Source organism: Lepidochelys kempii, chromosome 2 (assembly GCF_965140285.1).
Source record: "Lepidochelys kempii isolate rLepKem1 chromosome 2, rLepKem1.hap1, whole genome shotgun sequence".
Taxonomy (NCBI): domain Eukaryota; kingdom Metazoa; phylum Chordata; order Testudines; family Cheloniidae; genus Lepidochelys; species Lepidochelys kempii.
The window spans coordinates 233752887-233771088 of NC_136381.1; the positions used below are offsets into that span (position 1 = coordinate 233752887).

General features: G+C 41.8%; 1 protein-coding gene across 5 annotated transcripts in view; it reads right to left on the minus strand.

Moving 5' to 3' along the window:
- Positions 1 to 3590: 3590 nt before the first annotated feature.
- Positions 3591 to 18202, minus strand: part of DNAJC1 (DnaJ heat shock protein family (Hsp40) member C1) — a 197221-nt gene continuing 182609 nt past the window's right edge. For 3 of the 5 annotated variants that reach the window (XM_073334219.2, XM_073334217.2, XM_073334218.2), the window contains 3 exons: positions 9268 to 9316; positions 5773 to 6251; positions 3592 to 4050 (listed from right to left, as the gene is read on the minus strand). In XM_073334219.2, coding sequence (XP_073190320.2) covers positions 3982 to 4050; positions 5773 to 6251; positions 9268 to 9316 — 597 coding nt within the window. In that variant the 3' untranslated portion in view covers positions 3592 to 3981. Of the gene's footprint in view, positions 4051 to 5772; positions 6252 to 9267; positions 9317 to 18202 lie in introns of all 5 variants that reach the window. The other 2 variants (XM_073334216.2, XM_073334215.2) reach the window with 2 other exon arrangements.

Sequence of the window (18202 nt, forward strand, 5' to 3'; positions counted from 1 at the left end):
TTGAGGGAATTGTTAACCCATTCATTAGTTCCCAGGCCAGAGCATTTGTGTGTGAGAGAAAAACATGCTCACAAGATCCCAAGAGAGAGAATTTCTTAGGACTGTCAAACTATTAAAAAGATTAATTGCACTGTTAGTAATAGAATATCATTTATTTAAATAGTTTGACATTTTCTAAATTTTCAAATACATTGATTTAAATTACAAAACAGTATACAAAATGTACAGTGCTCACTTATTTATTTTATATTACAAGTATTTGCACTGTAAAAAAAAATAGTATTTTTCAATTCACTTAAATACTGTAGTGCAATCTCTTTATCATGAAAGTTGAACTTATAAGTGTAGAATTATGTACAAAAAACCTGCATTCAAAAATAAAATATAAAACTTTAGAGTCTACAAGTCCACTCAGTCCTACTTCTTGTTCAGCCAATCGGTCCAACAAGTTTGTTTACATTTGCAGGAGATAATGCTGCCTGGTTCTTGTTTACAATGTCACCTGAAAGTGAGAACAGGCATTCACATGGCACTGTTGTAGCCAGCATCACAAGATATTTATGTGCCAGATGCACTAAAGATTCATACGTCCCTTCAGGCTTCAACCACCGTTCCAGAGGACTTGTGTCCATGCTGATAATGGGTTCTGTTTGATAAACATCAAAAGCAGTGTGGACCGACACGTTCATTTTCATCCTCTGAGTCAGATGCCAACAGCAGAAGGTTGATTTTTTTCTTTTTGGTGGTTCAGATTCTGTAGGTTTTGCATCTGCATGTTGCTCTTTTATGACTTCTGAAATCATGCTCCACACCTTGTCCCTCTCAGATTTTGGAAGGCACTTCAGATTCTTAAACCTTGGGTTGAGTGATGTAGCTATCTTTAGAAATCTCACATTGGTACCTTCTTTGCATTTTGTCAAATCTTCAGTGAAAGTGTTCTTAAAAGGGACAACATGTGCTGAGTCACCATCTGAGACTGCTATAACATGAAATATATGGCAGAATGCGGGTAAAACAGAGTAGGAGACATAATTCTCCCCCCAAGGAGTTCAGCCACAAATTTAATTAATGCATTATTTTTTTAACAAGCATCATCAGCATGGAGGCATGTCTTCTGGAATGGTGGCTGAAGCATAAGGGGCATTCTAATGTTTAGCATATCTGGCACGTAAATACTTTGCAAAGCTGGCTAAAAAAGTGCCATGCGAACGCCTGTTCCCACTTTCAGGTGACATTGTAAATAAGAAGCTGGCAGCATTATCTCCTGTAAATGTAAACAGACTTGTTTGTCTTAGCGATTAGCTGAACAAGAAGTAGGATTAAGTGAACTTGTAGGCTCTAAAGTTTTACATAACTGCACTCAAAAACAAAACAATGTAACAAACAAATAAAATATCTACATTTGTAAGTTGCACTTTCACCACAAAGAGATTGCACTACAGTACTTGTATGACGTGAACTGAAAAATACTATTTCTTTTGTTTGCCACTTTTACAGTGCAAATATTTGTAATAAAAATAATAAAGTGAGCACTGTCTACTTTATATACTGTGTTGTAATTTAAATCAATATATTTGAAAATGTAGAAAAACATCCAAAATATTTTAAAAATTTCAATTGATATTCTATTGTTTAACAGTGTGATTAAAACGGCAATTAATCACATGAGTTAACTGCAACTAATCGACAGCCCTAGTGTGTGTGTGTGTGTGTATATATATATATAGAGAGAGAGAGAGAAAGTGTGTGCAAGCACTAACAGGATGTGGCAGTTAAAGTTGTATTTAAACAAAATTTGAGACACTCCTGAGGAATCTGATCTGTAGACTTCCTGTTTTCCCTGCTAGACAGACAGATGATAAAACAAAGTTGAAAGAGAGAGTCCATTGTTTTAAATCCCAATTTTTACTCAATTGCTGCAAATTCCGACCCTTCCCCCCGGTCTGTAAATACAATAGTTAGATTCAGCAAGGTGGCTTTTGTGTATGGAAAGCATCAGGAAAATCAATGAAGTTTTTCAGACCCAGGGGTATGATAAACTGCCCCCCCATGCCCTTTAAATATATTAATATTAAATACTGTGGTCAAGTAACTAAAAAAAATGGTTCATGCTTAAACTTTATATTTGCTGGAATTTAAATTCAGATTCTCAAAGGTATTTAGGTGCCTAATTTCCATTGAAATCATGAGATAAGCACCTCTAAGGATCTGGGCCCTAGTCCTTAGTGAAATGAAGAAAGTTGGCCCACAAATGAGTTTTAAGTGACTGAAAAGGACATACTGGATATGTAGTACTACTCTGGCTCTGAAGTGTGCTGAATAATTGAACAGTTGATATAATGCATTCCAATTGCTAAGTTAACTTTTGGGGTTATGAAGGTAAGATTTGCAGCTTAGAATTTTTATGTGGAAAATAACTGTGTAAAAAGGAACACAATTTTATCATATAAATATAGACTATACAATTTTCAGAATTGGGCAGGAACCAGATTTTCCATTTCCTGGAAGTTTCCACAATTTCAAAACTTTCTGAAATTGGACAAAAAATGTCAAAATTTCCCATGCAACAACGGTGTCGTGAGTCAATTGAAACATTTTGTTTCAATTTTGACATTTTTATTTTAAAAAAATATAGAATATATAGAGAAAAATTTTGGAACAAAAAATTGAAAGGTTTCATTCTGAAAATGTCAAAACAGAACATGCTGACCTTATTGAAATGCTTTCCCCCCTTTTATTCTTCCCCCAAATGAAATTTTGTCAATACTGACACATTTCTGCAATATGTTTCTTTCAGTGAAATCAGCACTTTCTGATGAAAGTGTTCCACTAGAAAACTTCTGACCAGCTCTAGTCCTGAGCTCCAATAGCTTCCATTGATTTCAGCTTTGAATGGTAGGTGCCTAGCATCCCTGTAGGGGAAAAAAAAGGCCTGTAAAGCATATCAGAGTTTATTATTTATATTAAATTTGAGTGTGAGTAATTCTGAAAGATGCTGTAGTCCTCTATGTTCTTGCACAAGGGTCTATTTCACCTCTCCAATTTATTGGTGTCATTTTTAATGACCTTCAGACACTTATCACTTTGTTGTTTAAATCTTCTTGTAGCTTTTCCAAAGTTGTGAAAAACACTGGAGCAGCAAGTGATGAACTGTAACTAAATACAGTTGTTCAGCTGTAAAAATGAAGCAGCAAAAATAAAAAATGTATGAGCACAAATATGAAATATTAAAATAATGGTGGGGATATGCATGTTATATTTAAATCAAATTCTGTAATTAAAAATCTGAATGATATGAAACGTTCGTATATATTAGTCTTTCTCAATTAAAAAATCCTCTGAAAATCCTTAATTAAAATATAGCTAAATAATAGTACTAAATATTACTGTATATTATCATGTAAGATATTTGAAAGAGCAATTATATAGCAGGCATAATAGACATATGAATACGTGTGAAGTTCATAACTCTCAAATATATAACATACATGTTTTAAATAGCATGTGTACATGCATATAAATGAACACACATTGTATGCACATATGCAGATATACATGCATATGTGTAGTGTGTCTATAAAGAAAAATCTTAAAATTTATTTCATGTTTAAATTTTCAGTACAGCTAACATATATTTCTTTTGCCTCCTTAAAGGTTAGACCTTTTACCCTTTATATACTGCACATTCATTCATACTGAAGTCATCATGCAATAAACTATGAGGGTCGTCTTAAAGCTCTACCAATTACCAAGACATGCAATAAGATGTCTTTATAAATAGCTCTCCAAAACAAAAATACATTTAAATTCTTTAACACAGAAAATGGTTAAGCAAGATGGCTTAAAATTTATTGATATTTTCTTTTACTAAGGCACATGACATAGAAATACTGTGGTACAAAAATGCATACTTCTGCATATGAGATTTAAAATATAATCTCATTCTGAAAAATAGAAATAAAACTCTTTTGCTCAGAAGATTCAGCTTTTAGCCATTTTCTTCTTTTGTACAAGTTCAACAAGTAACTTGTATCTTGCCACACACTCTTCCTGCAAAAAACAAACAAACAAAAAACAAACTTTTATCTTTCAAAAGTATGAACTGTGATTTAGTATCGTCATATTACTTCTACTGTACACATTCTCTCTCAAATAGTTACGTTGTTTTAAAAGTAGTTTTAGTATTTTAAAAAAATGTAGAAGAATATTCACTCATGTATTGAGCTTTCAGAAGGCAAGGGCAATGTACACATAATGAAAAGGTTTCAGAGTAACAGCCGTGTTAGTCTGCATTCGCAAAAAGAAAAGGAGTACTTGTGGCACCTTAGAGACTAACCAATTTATTTGAGCATAAGCTTTCGTAAGCTACAGATGAAGTGAGCTGTAGCTCACGAAAGCTCATGCTCAAATAAATTGGTTAGTCTCTAAGGTGCCACAAGTACTCCTTTTCTTTTTACATAATGAAAAGTGGATTACAAAAAGAATTTTCAGTTTGGGGTTCATTACAGATAACTGATGTTGTTAGAGACCAGAGAAAAATAGGAGAAAATTTGCCTTATATCGACAGTCTCTTTCTTGACAAAGTTTCTAGCAGAATAATGATTAAAATAGGTAAGTAGCACAGTTTTGTAATATTGTCAACAGTGTGTCTGAAAAATGATTGCCTCGCTCTTAGGGCTTGTCTACCTTGGAAATTTACCCAAGTAGCTATCCAAGTGTAGACTCTGGAACAGCTATTTAATAAATTTCCAAGCGTAGACAAGCCGTTACCATCATTCTAATGTAGCAAACCCATCCTAGAATGTGAACTGCCAGAGAATTTTGAGATCTAAAAAGACTGTTTCTGGAACCCCACCCACATTTCCTCCTCTCTAACATTGATCTTTTGGTGCAAGTAAGATGAAGATATCCTGCTGCTTCAGGCATCAACATTGGACTGCACTGCAAATTGAATTGTCATGAATACTGGGCTCTTACTGAACCTACCCCATGACAAAATAGAGGTCACTGATCATGGACACATTGCCTCTGTTAGCTCTGCCCAGGGCTTTTCTTCCATATAATCTAGTAGGTTTATAATTTCAGTTTCTCCATATGCTTTTGCTTAACTGTCTGGAAATTTCAGAACAGCCACACTGCGTCAGACCAAAGGTCCACCTACCCGATTATCCTGTTTACAGCAGTGGCCAATGCCAGGAGCCCCAGAGGGAATGAACAGAAGAGGTAATCATAGAGTGATCCATCCCCTGTTGCCCATTCCCAGCTTCTGGCAAACAGAGCCTAGGGACACCATCCCTGCCTAATAGCCATTGATGGACCTATCCTCCATGAACTTATCTAGTTCTTTTGTTTGAACCCTGTTATAGTCTTGAACTTCACAGTATCCTCTGGTAAAGAATTCCACAAGGTGACTGTGCGTGGTGTGAAAAAAACCCTTCCTTTTGTTTGTTTTAAACTTGCTGCCTATTAATTTCATTTGGCGACCCCTAGTTCTTATAAAAAGGAGGACTTGTGGCACCTTAGAGACTAACCAATTTATTTGAGCATAAGCTTTCGTGAGCTACAGCTCACTTCATCGGATGCATTCCACTGAGTAAATAAAGTATCAATATATGTGGTGACAATACCCTGTGAGTTGGGCCCTTTGAGTTTTCAGATAGTGACAGGCTGGATTAAAGACCTCAGGCTGGCAGCTAATTGATAGGAAAAGACCTGCCTAGATGTCATATTGGTTTATTAGTAGTCTAATCCCATACAATACAATGACCCTACCTTACTTTTTCCTGGGACGCATTTTGCTATCTTATCCCAGCGGTCTGATGTTCCCTTTGGATACTGCTGTAAGGCTAGTTCAAGAAGCTTCTGTTGATTTTGAGTCCACAATTCTTCAGAATTGTGGCTTTTCTCTTTTTTTCTGTTCTCATCATCGCTATATTCATTCTGTTCTGTGTTATCAAAGTCTTTCTGACGCTTTCCCCTGCATTTATCTTCTGCCACCTCTTTCATCGTTGCTGGAGTTACTTCAGATGCTTTGGCTGTTTTTCTCTTGCGGTGTCTGGTTTCACTTGTCATAGTCTCTCTGTGATCTGCTGGAATAGCCATCTGTTCTGGGTCACGATTATAGTTCTCCTCCTCCTCCTCCTCCTCATCTATTTCTCGCTGTGTAATTATATGGTCTGGCAAATCCATGTTGGTTTTGGCATTTCTGGAATTCTGGGCCAAGTTTCTAAGCTCAGAGAGTCTAACAATTCCTGTTGGAAATAGCATTATATGTAAAAACCACTAAAGTCAAATGAAAAGGGAACTGGGTGGTGACAAGTGATCTACAGCTGAGAGACAGAGCAGGGAGAGCCCTTGTGGTTGAGAACCCGGGTTTCAGAGTCCCCCAGAAACCAACAGAACTGCAGAGGCAGGGGTTGTGGCATAACCCCCTCTCAGTCGGCTGGTAGCCAGTCAAAGTGAGTGCAGGAACAAAAAAAAATTACAGGAGTTCTGAGGCTCTCCTCTGCCCAACCATTTCAAACTGCGAAGGGCAATTTTCTGCATTTCAGAAGATTTTAAAACTTTTTTTTTTAAAAAAAGCTCATTCTACTTGGAGTAACCTGCCAAGGACAAATTCATCACCTACAAACCACAGAGCCCAAATATATTTTGAGCTAGATCCACAAAGAGGATTTGTGTTACAAACAAACTCAGTGTTACAATGCCTAATGTTAGGTGTCTTGCCACCTGGTAGAAGCTTCAGCCTCAAATTAGGTGCCCCGGCTTACTATACAATGCATGGGGAAAGTTAGGTGCCTGACTACAGGATTCGTAACAGCCAGAAAGCTGAGTAGGGAGCCACCTAAGTTAGCCAGCAGGAAATGCTGAGCAGAGGAGTGGGGCCAAAGCCCCGTCCCTCAAAGGGAGTCGGGCGCCTAATTCCAGGCCAGTGGGAGGCGCCTATCTCCACTTGGGGTTCATGGCTGTGAACCCTCTCCTAGAGTTAGGTAAGCTCTTTCTCACAAAAAATGATGGTGTTGCCACACTCCACCCTTATGCCCTGCCCTACAGCCCAGCACTCAGAGCACTCACCCAGGATGTGGAAGTCCCAGGTTCAAATATCCCCTGCCTGATTTGGAGCAGTGACTTGAACTCAGGTCTCTGCCACCACCTGATGAATGCTTTAACCACTGGGCTATAAGTATTCTGTAGTGGGCCACTCTCAGTCTCTCCTGTTGAAACTCTTCCACACTTTTTACAAAATACTCAAATAGCCATTGGAGCAGGGACTGGAACCTTCGTCTCCAGGGAGTATGTGCTAATCACTAGGCTACAGAGTCATTCTCACTCTCTCCCTGGTCTAGAGTTTAGGCACTGAGTGACTCAGTGGCAGCAGGACTTAGACAGCTTTGTGAAAGCCACTGGAAGAAATGTAGGCACCTTGGGGAGTTTACTGGGGGGAAAATTAGGTGCTCAGGGAATGTAGGAGTGTACAGGGTTAGGTGACAGCTGAAAAGGGGTTTTGAGGATCAAAATTTTGGACTTATGTGGCTATTAAGCACCTAAATCCCTTTGTGGATCTAGGCCTTTGTGTTTCCCATCAGATATGCAACACAAAAGGCCAACATAGACATTAAGAGTTCAAAAATGGTTACTCCTCCTGTATATGGTGCATGAGGTCCCCATCCAATGGAATATTTTTGTGAATTCTGATACATTTTATCTGCTTTCTCAAGCTATGAACTATATAATTCAGAATGGCCAGTTATACTAATGTACTAGATTGAGAAGAAGGGACTGGGTGACTATTCTGAGCAAACTTAGAACCAAGGAATAAATGCAAGGGAAATATAATCGAAGAGCACGAACATCTGCAATAAAAAAATCACTAATCTAAACTTTCCTTTTCTCTCCCTCCCCTTTGATTTGCTTATCCCCTTTTTCTCTTCTTCCATATCCAATCAGTCCATAATAGCCATCTCTTCTTCTCATTTTACTGTTTTCTCTATTATTCTTTCCTTTATAGTTCATAATCTTCTCTCCTCTCATTCCTTGCCTTTCATATTTACCCCATTCTGTTGTCCAACACTCCCACCTCATTTTCTCCTATTGTAAATGGTCATTTCCCTTGATTCATTTCTGTTCTTTGTTCTCTGTATCCACTAGATGCCCCAGCCCTCCCACATCTGTCAGTCTCAATCTACCCCCTTCCTCCTCAAATCTTCTTTGGGAGAGGTAACAAATAAGCAGGATAGGAGAATTTTAGAAAATTTTAAACTTTCATCATTCCTGGAAAGATTAATCTACTGTAACATTTATTGGCTGATTGCAGTTTGGATCTAGTTGTCTCATTGGAGTCACAAGAAATTGAGCACGTATGTTCCATCCTAGCTGCAAAGGGTGCCATCAGATCCTTGTGTGACTAATTCAGCGGCCCTCTCATGGCTCTTGTGAGGGGTTTAGAAAACCCTGTCCCTTACCCATCCTATTTAAATATGGAAGTTTTGGTAGTATTGGCATGTGAGTGTGCATTAAAATATGCTTTCTGAGAGCACGTATGGGATTAAAACTAGACTGTTTTCCCCCAACATTCAAGCACACACAGAGAAAAGATGACAAAATAGACAGAGTTCATTTTAAATTTGAGCAAATAATGAAAAGTTTTTCTAGTATTTGCTGAGCTCTAGTAGATAGATATTATTTAATTATGGCAAGAACTGCAAATCCAGAACATTTACAAATTGATTACTCATTCAAATCTTTAAAAAATAACCCACAGAAATAAGGGTTAAAATAAAATAAATTGGAAATTGGCAAAGGTTGAAATATCTTCCCTTCCCCAGAAAAAGAAATAAAAAGCTAACAAATAAAATAGGAGCAACATGACATAGGGTTAAATACATTGTTAAAAGTCCTGTACTGTATTCCCCAAGCCTATATTCCTTTGTCAGTCGTCTCAACTTGATTGTAAGCTCTTCAAGGCAGGTATTTATCTGGGCTGGCTTTTTTTGCATATCTGAATTGACTAGCATGCTGTGGGCACCATTATAATAAATAAATAGAATAATAATACCCTAGAGAGCCTTTACACAGCCACCTCTAAATGGGAGGACTTCCTTAAAATGCTCATCCACCTTGGTGTCTGCTGAGAGCAGGAGCATGGAGCTTCTACAGCCAAGGCTATAAACATCACTCTGAAAGCTGCAAAATGGCCTCTAAATTAGAAACCCATCATATAAATAATTTGTTATTAACAGCATTGATTAGGACTTAGGGGTCACACACCTGGAGTATGTGTAACAGATTCCTTCAGTTGCTTGGTCTTCATGGTAACCTGTTTTTTTAAAAAAAGTACAAATTAAAAATTGCACTGTTAACACTAGATTATTCATTCAGGCTTTTAAAGATGTCATGAACAGCTTACACCCAAATACTAACATTTTAACATCTACAAAATGCTACCATGATATCATACTAATGCCCTTCTGCTAGGGCTTATTCAGAAGGCTATGCCAGTTTTAAATTGTTAATAGATGATTTTTCAGGCTTAGTCTGAAGGGGAAAGGCAGGGAAAAAACCAGGGGTAACGTCATGGCAGGGGTCTATTATAGACTGCCAACTCAGGAAGAGGAGGTAGGTGAGACTTTTCTAGAACAAACAACAAAAATATCCAAAACATAAGAACTGGTAGTAATGGGGGACTTAAACTACCAAGACATCTGTTGGAAAAGTAATAGGGCAAAACACAAAATGTCCAGTAAGCTCTTGGAATGTACTGGGGGCACCTTTTTGTTTCAGAAGGTGGAGGAAGTACCTAGGGAGCAGCCATTTTAGACTTGATTCTGACTAATGGAGAAATTGGTTGGGAATCTGAAAGTGGAAGGCAAATAGGGTGAAAGTGATTATGAATATGATAGGCTTCATAATTCCACAGAAAGAAAGGAACGAGAACAACAGAATAAGGACCATGGACTTCAAAAACATAAACTTTAACGAACTCAGAGAACTTGTAGGTAAGGCCCCATGGGAAGAAAATCTATGGGATGAAGGAGTTCAGGAGAATTGGCTGTTTCTCAAAGAGACAATATTCAAGGCAAGAGAGCAAATTATCCTGATAGAAGGAAAACTAGGAAAAATAGTAAGAGGACAATATGGCTCCCTCTTAAGCTCTTTAATGACCTGAAAATCAAAAAAGAATCCTACAAAAACTGGAAACATGGACAAACTGCTACGGAGGAGTACAAAAAAATAATACAAGCATGTAGGGACAAAATCAGAAAGGCTAAAGCACAAAATGAGTTACATCCAGCAAGGGACAGAAAAGTCAGTAAGAAGGCTCTATAAATACATTAGAAGCAAGAAAATGCTGAAGGGAAAGTGCATGTCCACTACTTAGTAAGGAAGGAGTCCTAACAGATGACATCAAAAAGGCCAAGATGTTTAATACTTATTTTGCTTTAGACTTCACTAAAATGGTTAATTGTGACCAGATTCTTTAACACAATTAACATTAAGAACAAGGGGAAAGGAACTCAAGACAGAATAGCAGACAAACAGATTAAAGAACAGTTAGATAAATTAGATTTATTCAAATCAGCAGGGCCTGACAAAGTTCATCCTAGAGCTCTTAAGGAATTAGATGAAGCAATCTCAGAACCATTAGCAATTATCTTCAAGAACTCATGGAGGATGGATGAGGTTCTAGAGGACTTGAGAAGAGCAAACATTGTACCCAGCTTTAATTGGGCAAATTGGACCCAGGGAATTATGGACCAGTCAGCCTAACTTTGATAGCTGGAAAGATACTGGAACAAATTATTAACCACTCAATTTGTGGACAGAGAGAAAAATAGGGTCATTAATAATAGCCAATATGGATTTGTCAAGACCAAATCATGCTGAACCAATGTAATTTCCCCCTTTGATGGGTATTGGGCCTAGTGGATGGGGGAAGCAGAAGACACCATTTATCTTGATTTTAGTAAAGCTTGTGACATGCTCCCACATGACTTTCTCATAAGCAAACAAGGGAAATATGGTCTAGATGAAATTATCAGGTGAGTGTACAATTGGTTGACAAACTGTACTCACACTAGTTCTATGTTCCACTGTCATATGTTCTATGTTCCACTGTCAACTAGGGTCTGTCCTAGGTCTGGTATTATTCAAAATGATCATGAAAGGCTTGGATAATAGAGTGGAGAGTAGGCTTATAAAATCTGCACATGACTAGCTGGGAGGGGAACAGGATAAAATTCAAAAGGACCTTGATAAACTGGAGAGAGGTTCAAAATTAACAAGATGAAATTCAGTAAAGGCAAGCACCAAAATATTACGCTTAGGAAGGAAAAAATCAAATGCACATCTACAAAATGTGAAATAACTGAAGAAAAGGATCTGGTGGCTACACTGGATCACAAGTTGAACATAAGTCAACAATGAGATGCAGTTGCAGCAAAAAAGTCCAATATTCTGGGATGTATTAACAGGAGTGTCATATGAAAGACACTCCTGGTAACTATCACACTCTAGTTGGTACTGGTGATGCCTCAGTTGGAGTACTAGGTCTAGTTTTGGGCATCCCATTTCAGGGAAGATGTTGACAAATATTTAAGTTTCCAGAGGAGAGCAACAAAAATGATGGAAGGTTGAGAAAACCTGACCTATGAGGAAAGGTTAAAACAACTGGGCATATTTAGTCTTGAGAAAAGACAACTGATGGGGGACCTGATAACAGTCTTCAAATACGTTAAAGGCAATTATAAAGAGGAAGATGATCAATTGTTCTCCATATTCACTGAAGGTAGGACAAAAAGTAATGGGCTTAATCTTGTGGAGTACAGAAGCCATGAGCTATATGATCATCCAGGTGCACTTCCCAACCCGTAGTGAGGCATCTGTAATGAGTTTCTTCGTGGATGGTGGGGAAACCAAAGGGAACCCCTTTTGTTTTCCACCAAACAAGGGACCTGAGGGGACACAGAGAAAGTGAAACATTTATTCAGGGTGTATCTGCTTGAGCAGAGACCATCCACAACCATGTTTGGAGGCCCTGGAGGCAGAGCCTTGCAAAACATGTCACGTAGGTGTAGGTGGTCATAGGCCTAGAAGGACGAAGCAGGACAGGACCAGCATCTGCAGGATGAGACAGAGTTGGACAATGAGGTCGCTCATTCCAAGGAATCTGTTCTCTGGCAAGTATGCTTTATCCAAAACTAAGTTCCAATTTGCTCTGGTAAACTCTAAGTTTTGGGTGGTGGTGGTGGGGGGTTTAAACTGGACTCTTTTAGATTTACCTGAAGTCCCAATGACTGAAAAAATTCTAGTATTGAGAAGACCACTATCTGTACCTCCTGATACAATCGTTCTGTGAGCAGCCAACTGTCAAGTTAAGGAAATACCAGGTTGCCTTGACAATGATGATACGCTGCTATCATGGAGAGCATCTTTGTAAAAACTCTCCGTGCCCCTGAGAGGCCAAAGGGAGAATTCTGCATTGAAAGTACCCTCGGCCCATCGTAAAGCACAGTAATCACCTGTGCTCTGGAGGAATGTCTATATGATAGAAGGCATCCTTCAAAATTGAGGGCCACAAACCAGTTGCCTTCATTTAGGGAAAAGATTACTGAGGCCAAGTGGGTCATCCTGAATCTTAAATGGTGTATGAAGACTCAGCTGTCCGAGATCTAGAGTGGGTCTCCAGCCCAACCTCCTTTTTGGAGACAAGGAAATATCTTGAGTAAAAGCTTTATCCCTGTCTTGAGGAGAGACAGTCTGTCACCCCAAGCTAAATTAGGGAGTCCACCTCCTGTTTGAGAGGCCTCTTGAGAGGGATCCCTGAAGAGGGATGGGGAAGGTAGTTTTTAAGAGGGAGTAGAAAAAAAATGGTTACTAAACTTCCATAACTACTGTTCTTCGAGATGTGTTGCTCACGTCATGTTATTTAAGTGTGTGTGCTCGCCACGTGCACCAGTGCCAGAAGTTTTTTCCTCAGTGGTATCCATAGGGGACTAGCTCTGGCGGCCTCTGGAGTGGCGCGCATATGCGCTGGTATAAGGGGTGCCACCAGCTCCCCCCTCCCTCAGTTCCTTCTTGCCAGAACTCTGACAGAGGGGAAGGAGGGCGGGTCATGGACTGGACATAGAATCATAGAATATCAGGGTTGGAAGGGACCACAGAAGGTCATCTAGTCCAACCCCCTGCTCGAAGCAGGACCAATTCCCAGTTAAATCATCCCAGCCAGGGCTTTGTCAAGCCTGACCTTAAAAACCTCTAAGGAAGGAGATTCTACCACCTCCCTAGGTAACGCATTCCAGTGTTTCACCACCCTCTTAGTGAAAAAGTTTTTCCTCATATCCAATCTAAACCTCCCCCACTGCAACTTGAGACCATTACTCCTCGTTCTGTCATCTGCTACCATTGAGAACAGTCTAGAGCCATCCTCTTTGGAACCCCCTTTCAGGTAGTTGAAAGCAGCTATCAAATCCCCCCTCATTCTTCTCTTCTGCAGGCTAAACAATCCCAGCTCCCTCAGCCTCTCCTCATAACTCATGTGTTCCAGACCCCTAATAATTTTTGTTGCCCTTCGCTGGACTCTCTCCAATTTATCCACATCCTTCTTGAAGTGTGGGGCCCAAAACTGGACACAGTACTCCAGATGAGGCCTCACCAATGTCGAATAGAGGGGAACGATCACATCCCTCGATCTGCTCGCTATGCCCCTACTTATACATCCCAAAATGCCATTGGCCTTCTTGGCAACAAGGGCACACTGCTGACTCATATCCAGCTTCTCGTCCACTGTCACCCCTAGGTCCTTTTCCGCAGAACTGCTGCCTAGCCATTCGGTCCCTAGTCTGTAGCTGTGCATTGGGTTCTTCCGTCCTAAGTGCAGGACCCTGCACTTATCCTTATTGAACCTCATCAGATTTCTTTTGGCCCAATCCTCCAATTTGTCTAGGTCCTTCTGTATCCTATCCCTCCCCTCCAGCGTATCTACCACTCCTCCCAGTTTAGTATCATCCGCAAATTTGCTGAGAGTGCAATCCACACCATCCTTCAGATCATTTATGAAGATATTGAACAAAACCGGCCCCAGGACCGACCCCTGGGGCACTCCACTTGATACCGGCTGCCAACTAGACATGGAGCCATTGATCACTACCCGTTGAGCCCGACAATCTAGCCAGCTTTCTACCCACCTTATAGTGCATTCATCCAGCCCATACTACTTTAACTTGCTGACAAGAATACTGTGGGAGACCGTGTCAAAAGCTTTGCTAAAGTCAAGAAACAATACATCCACTGCTTTCCCTTCATCCACAGAACCAGTAATCTCATCATAAAAGGCAATTAGATTAGTCAGGCATGACCTTCCCTTGGTGAATCCATGCTGGCTGTTCCTGATCACTTTCCTCTCATTCAAGTGCTTCAGGATTGATTCTTTGAGGACCTGCTCCATGATTTTTCCAGGGACTGAGGTGAGGCTGACTGGCCTGTAGTTCCCAGGATCCTCCTTCTTCCCTTTTTTAAAGATTGGCACTACATTAGCCTTTTTCCAGTCATCTGGGACTTCCCCGGTTCGCCACGAGTTTTCAAAGATAATGGCCAATGGCTCTGCAATCACAGCCGCCAATTCCTTCAGCACTCTCGGATGCAACTCGTCCGGCCCCATGGACTTGTGCACGTCCAGCTTTTCTAAACAGTCCTTAACCACCTCTATCTCCACAGAGGGCTGGCCACCTCTTCCCCATTTTGTGATGCCCAGCGCAGCAGTCTGGGAGCTGACCTTGTTAGTGAAAACAGAGGCAAAAAAAGCATTGAGTACATTAGCTTTTTCCACATCCTCTGTCACTAGGTTGCCTCCCTCATTCAGTAAGGGGCCCACACTTTCCTTGGCTTTCTTCTTGTTGCCAACATACCTGAAGAAACCCTTCTTGTTACTCTTGAATCTCTGGCTAGCTGCAGCTCCAGGTGCGATTTGGCCCTCCTGATATCATTCCTACATGCCCGAGCAATATTTTTATACTCTTCCCTGGTCATATGTCCAACCTTCCACTTCTTGTAAGCTTCTTTTTTATGTTTAAGATCTGTTAGGATTTCACCATTAAGCCAAGCTGGTCACCTGCCATATTTACTATTCTTTCGACTCATCGGGATGGTTTGTCCCTGTAACCTCAACAGGGATTCCTTGAAATACAGCCAGCTCTCCTGGACTCCTTTCCCCTTCATGTTAGTCCCCCATGGGATCCTACCCATCCGTTCCCTGAGGGAGTCGAAGTCTGCTTTCCTGAAGTCCAGGGTCCGTATCCTGCTGCTTACCTTTCTTCCCTGCGACATGAGCAACACATCTTGTAGAACAACAGTTATGGAAGGCTAGTAACCATTTTTTCTTCGAGTGCTTGCTCATGTCTGTCCCATGTTAGATGACTCCCAAGCAGTATCTCCAGAGGGAGGTAGGAGTTCATGGATATGTTGATTGCAACACAGTTCTGCCAAAGCCAGCTTCATCTCTGGCCTGCTGAGGTTGTGAAGGTGTGCACCGAAAACCATGTTGTGGCCCTGCAGATATCCTGGATAAGTATTTGTGCTAGAAAGTCTGCTGGCAACGCCAGAGCTCTAGTTGAATGGGCCGTCACTATTAGTGGACATACAACCCGCACCAACTTATAGCAAGTACGGATGCAGGTAGTAATCCAATACGAAAGCTTTGAGAAGACACCAGGAGGCCTTTCATCCTGTCAGCCACAATGACGAAGAGTTGAGTCAATCTACGGAAGGGCTTGGTATGCTCTAAGTAGAATGCCAGAGCCCGCCTGACATCTAGGGTGTGCAAGCGCCTTTCCTCGTTGGACATGTGAGGCTTTGGGCAGAACACCAGAGGAAAATGTCCTGATTAACATGAAAAGGTGACACCACATTTGGCAGGAAAGCAGAATGGGGACGCAACTGAATCTTGTCCTTGAAGAACACCATATGGGGGCCTCTGACATAAGGGCTTTAATCTTGGAGACTTGCCTCACTGAAGTGATAAACACAAGGAAAGCAACCTTCCATGACAGATGTGAAAGAGAACAGCAGGCTAGAGACCCAAAGGGAGGGCCAGTGAGCCTAGAGAGAACTATGTTGAGGTCCCACTGGGGCACTGGACCGACAGAAAATGTCTTTCAAGGCCCTTAAGAAACCTGATAGTTACTTCATGCGAGAATACCAATCTGCCCTGGACACGAAGATGGAAGGCTGAAATGGCTGCCAGGTGCACCTTGATCGAGAAGTTTGATGTTTCAAGTGAAGCAGGTAGTCCAGAACGGACTGCAGAGAAGACTGGGTTGGGGAGCTCCTCCACTCTGACGCCCAGCAGGAGAAGCGCTTCTACTTTGCCAGGTAAGTCGCTCTGTTGGAGTGTTTTCTACTCTCCAATAGAACTTGGACTTGACTAGAGCAGGCCTGCTCCTCCAGGTTCAGTCATGCAGCATCCATGCTGAGAGGTGGAGAGAGGTGAGGTTTAGGTGCAGCAACTTCACATGATCCTGAGAGAGCAGGTCTGGGTGGTTGGGAAGCACACATAGGGGTGCTGTTGCCAAGTCCATGAGCATGTTGAACCAATGCTGGCGAGGCCATGCTGGGGTGATCATGACGACTTCAATCCTGTCCCTCTTGATTTTCAGGAGGGCCCTGCTGATGAGTGGAATTGGTGGAAAGACGTACATCAGGCCGCCTGCCCAAGACAGGAGAAAAGTGTCGGAGAGCAATCTGCTGTTGAGCCCTTGATGAGTCCTAACGGATGACATCAGTGTCGACAGATGCTCCAACTGAGCTCTAGACACACCCACACTGGGGCATGCAGTGTCACTCGATACTGAGGATAAGGAAGAAACAGTCCCCTTAGAGGACTTCAGAGGCAATTTGTCCTTCTTCTTGAGGAGGTGTTTACCTTTACCCTCCTCATGCCTCTGTTTAGACAAGTCCTTGTCTTGCTTGAGGATATGGAGGTGGAGAGTGTTGGTGCCAGAGGGGCACTACTCTGAAGCTCCAATGAGTGTGCCAGTGAGCAGGAAAGCCGAGGATCAGATTGGGGCCTAAGGGAGAGGTCCATTAAGTGCATGTGATTCCAGAAGTCCTGAGACTGTCTAACACGAGGGGGAAAGGAACAGCAGATTTTGCACTCAGAGGGAATGTGCAGGCAGCATTCATGGGGGTCACCAACTGGCAAGACCTGGGGGAAGGGGTTGCAGGGCTTAAAGCTTGGGATCTTGGGCACACTAGGTGCCCCAAACAGTGAGGCATCAAGGGGGAAATCCCCAAACCCCAAAACTGACTTACACTAATTAACAACGAACTGAAAAAAAACCCCAAGCTCCTATTTACAAGGAAAATCAAAAAGGAGTTCAAGTGGGAATGCCAACAGAAGCTGATGAAGGGTTCCATCTCAGACCACGAGTTGGAGAAAGGAACTGGAGAAGTGGCAGGTCTGTGCTGCTTCTTATGAGCATGAGGTGGTGTAGGATGCAGATGCAAACCAATGGATGCTGCAGTTGAAAAATCTTCCAATCTCAAGTGCATGAGCACTCCACAGTGAATACCCATAGGGACCAGCCCTCAAAGAAGAATAAAGGGTTAAGGTACATACCCATACAACCATAATTCTACCCCCCTGGAGGTGGAATTCAGCAACAGCAGCAGATTCGCGTGGCTATAATGTAGCCATGATGGTGCACAGAATGGACTTTCATCTTGAACAGTCCCTGGCAAGGAGTGGCGGATTAGCCACTGGGCCAACAGGGCCTGTGCCCAGGGGCCCTGGCCAATTTGGGGGTTCCCGGAAAAATGGGTGCCCTCACACCCCAACCTGCCAGCCCAGCGCTCCTGCCAGGGAGCATGGTCAGGGCACCAGGGCTTGCGGCACTCCTGCTGAGGAAATGGGGTCGGGAAGCAGGGTCTTGCCCTGCTCCGCCTGGTGCTCCTACCCCGGTGTGGGGGAAGCCCCCGCACCCTGACCCTGTTCTCCGGCAGGAGCGCCAGGTGAGCAGAGCAGGGCAAGCTCCCACACCCTGACCCCATTTCCCCAGCAGGAGGGCAAGGAGAACTGCAGGTGGAAGGAGTGGGAAGGGGCCCCCACTTGCTCTGGCCCAAGGCCCCAAAAACCCCCAATTTGCTTCTGCTTGAAAGTTTTCTTCCTTCTTTAAGACTCAGTATGCAAGGATTTAGGATTTTTAAAATC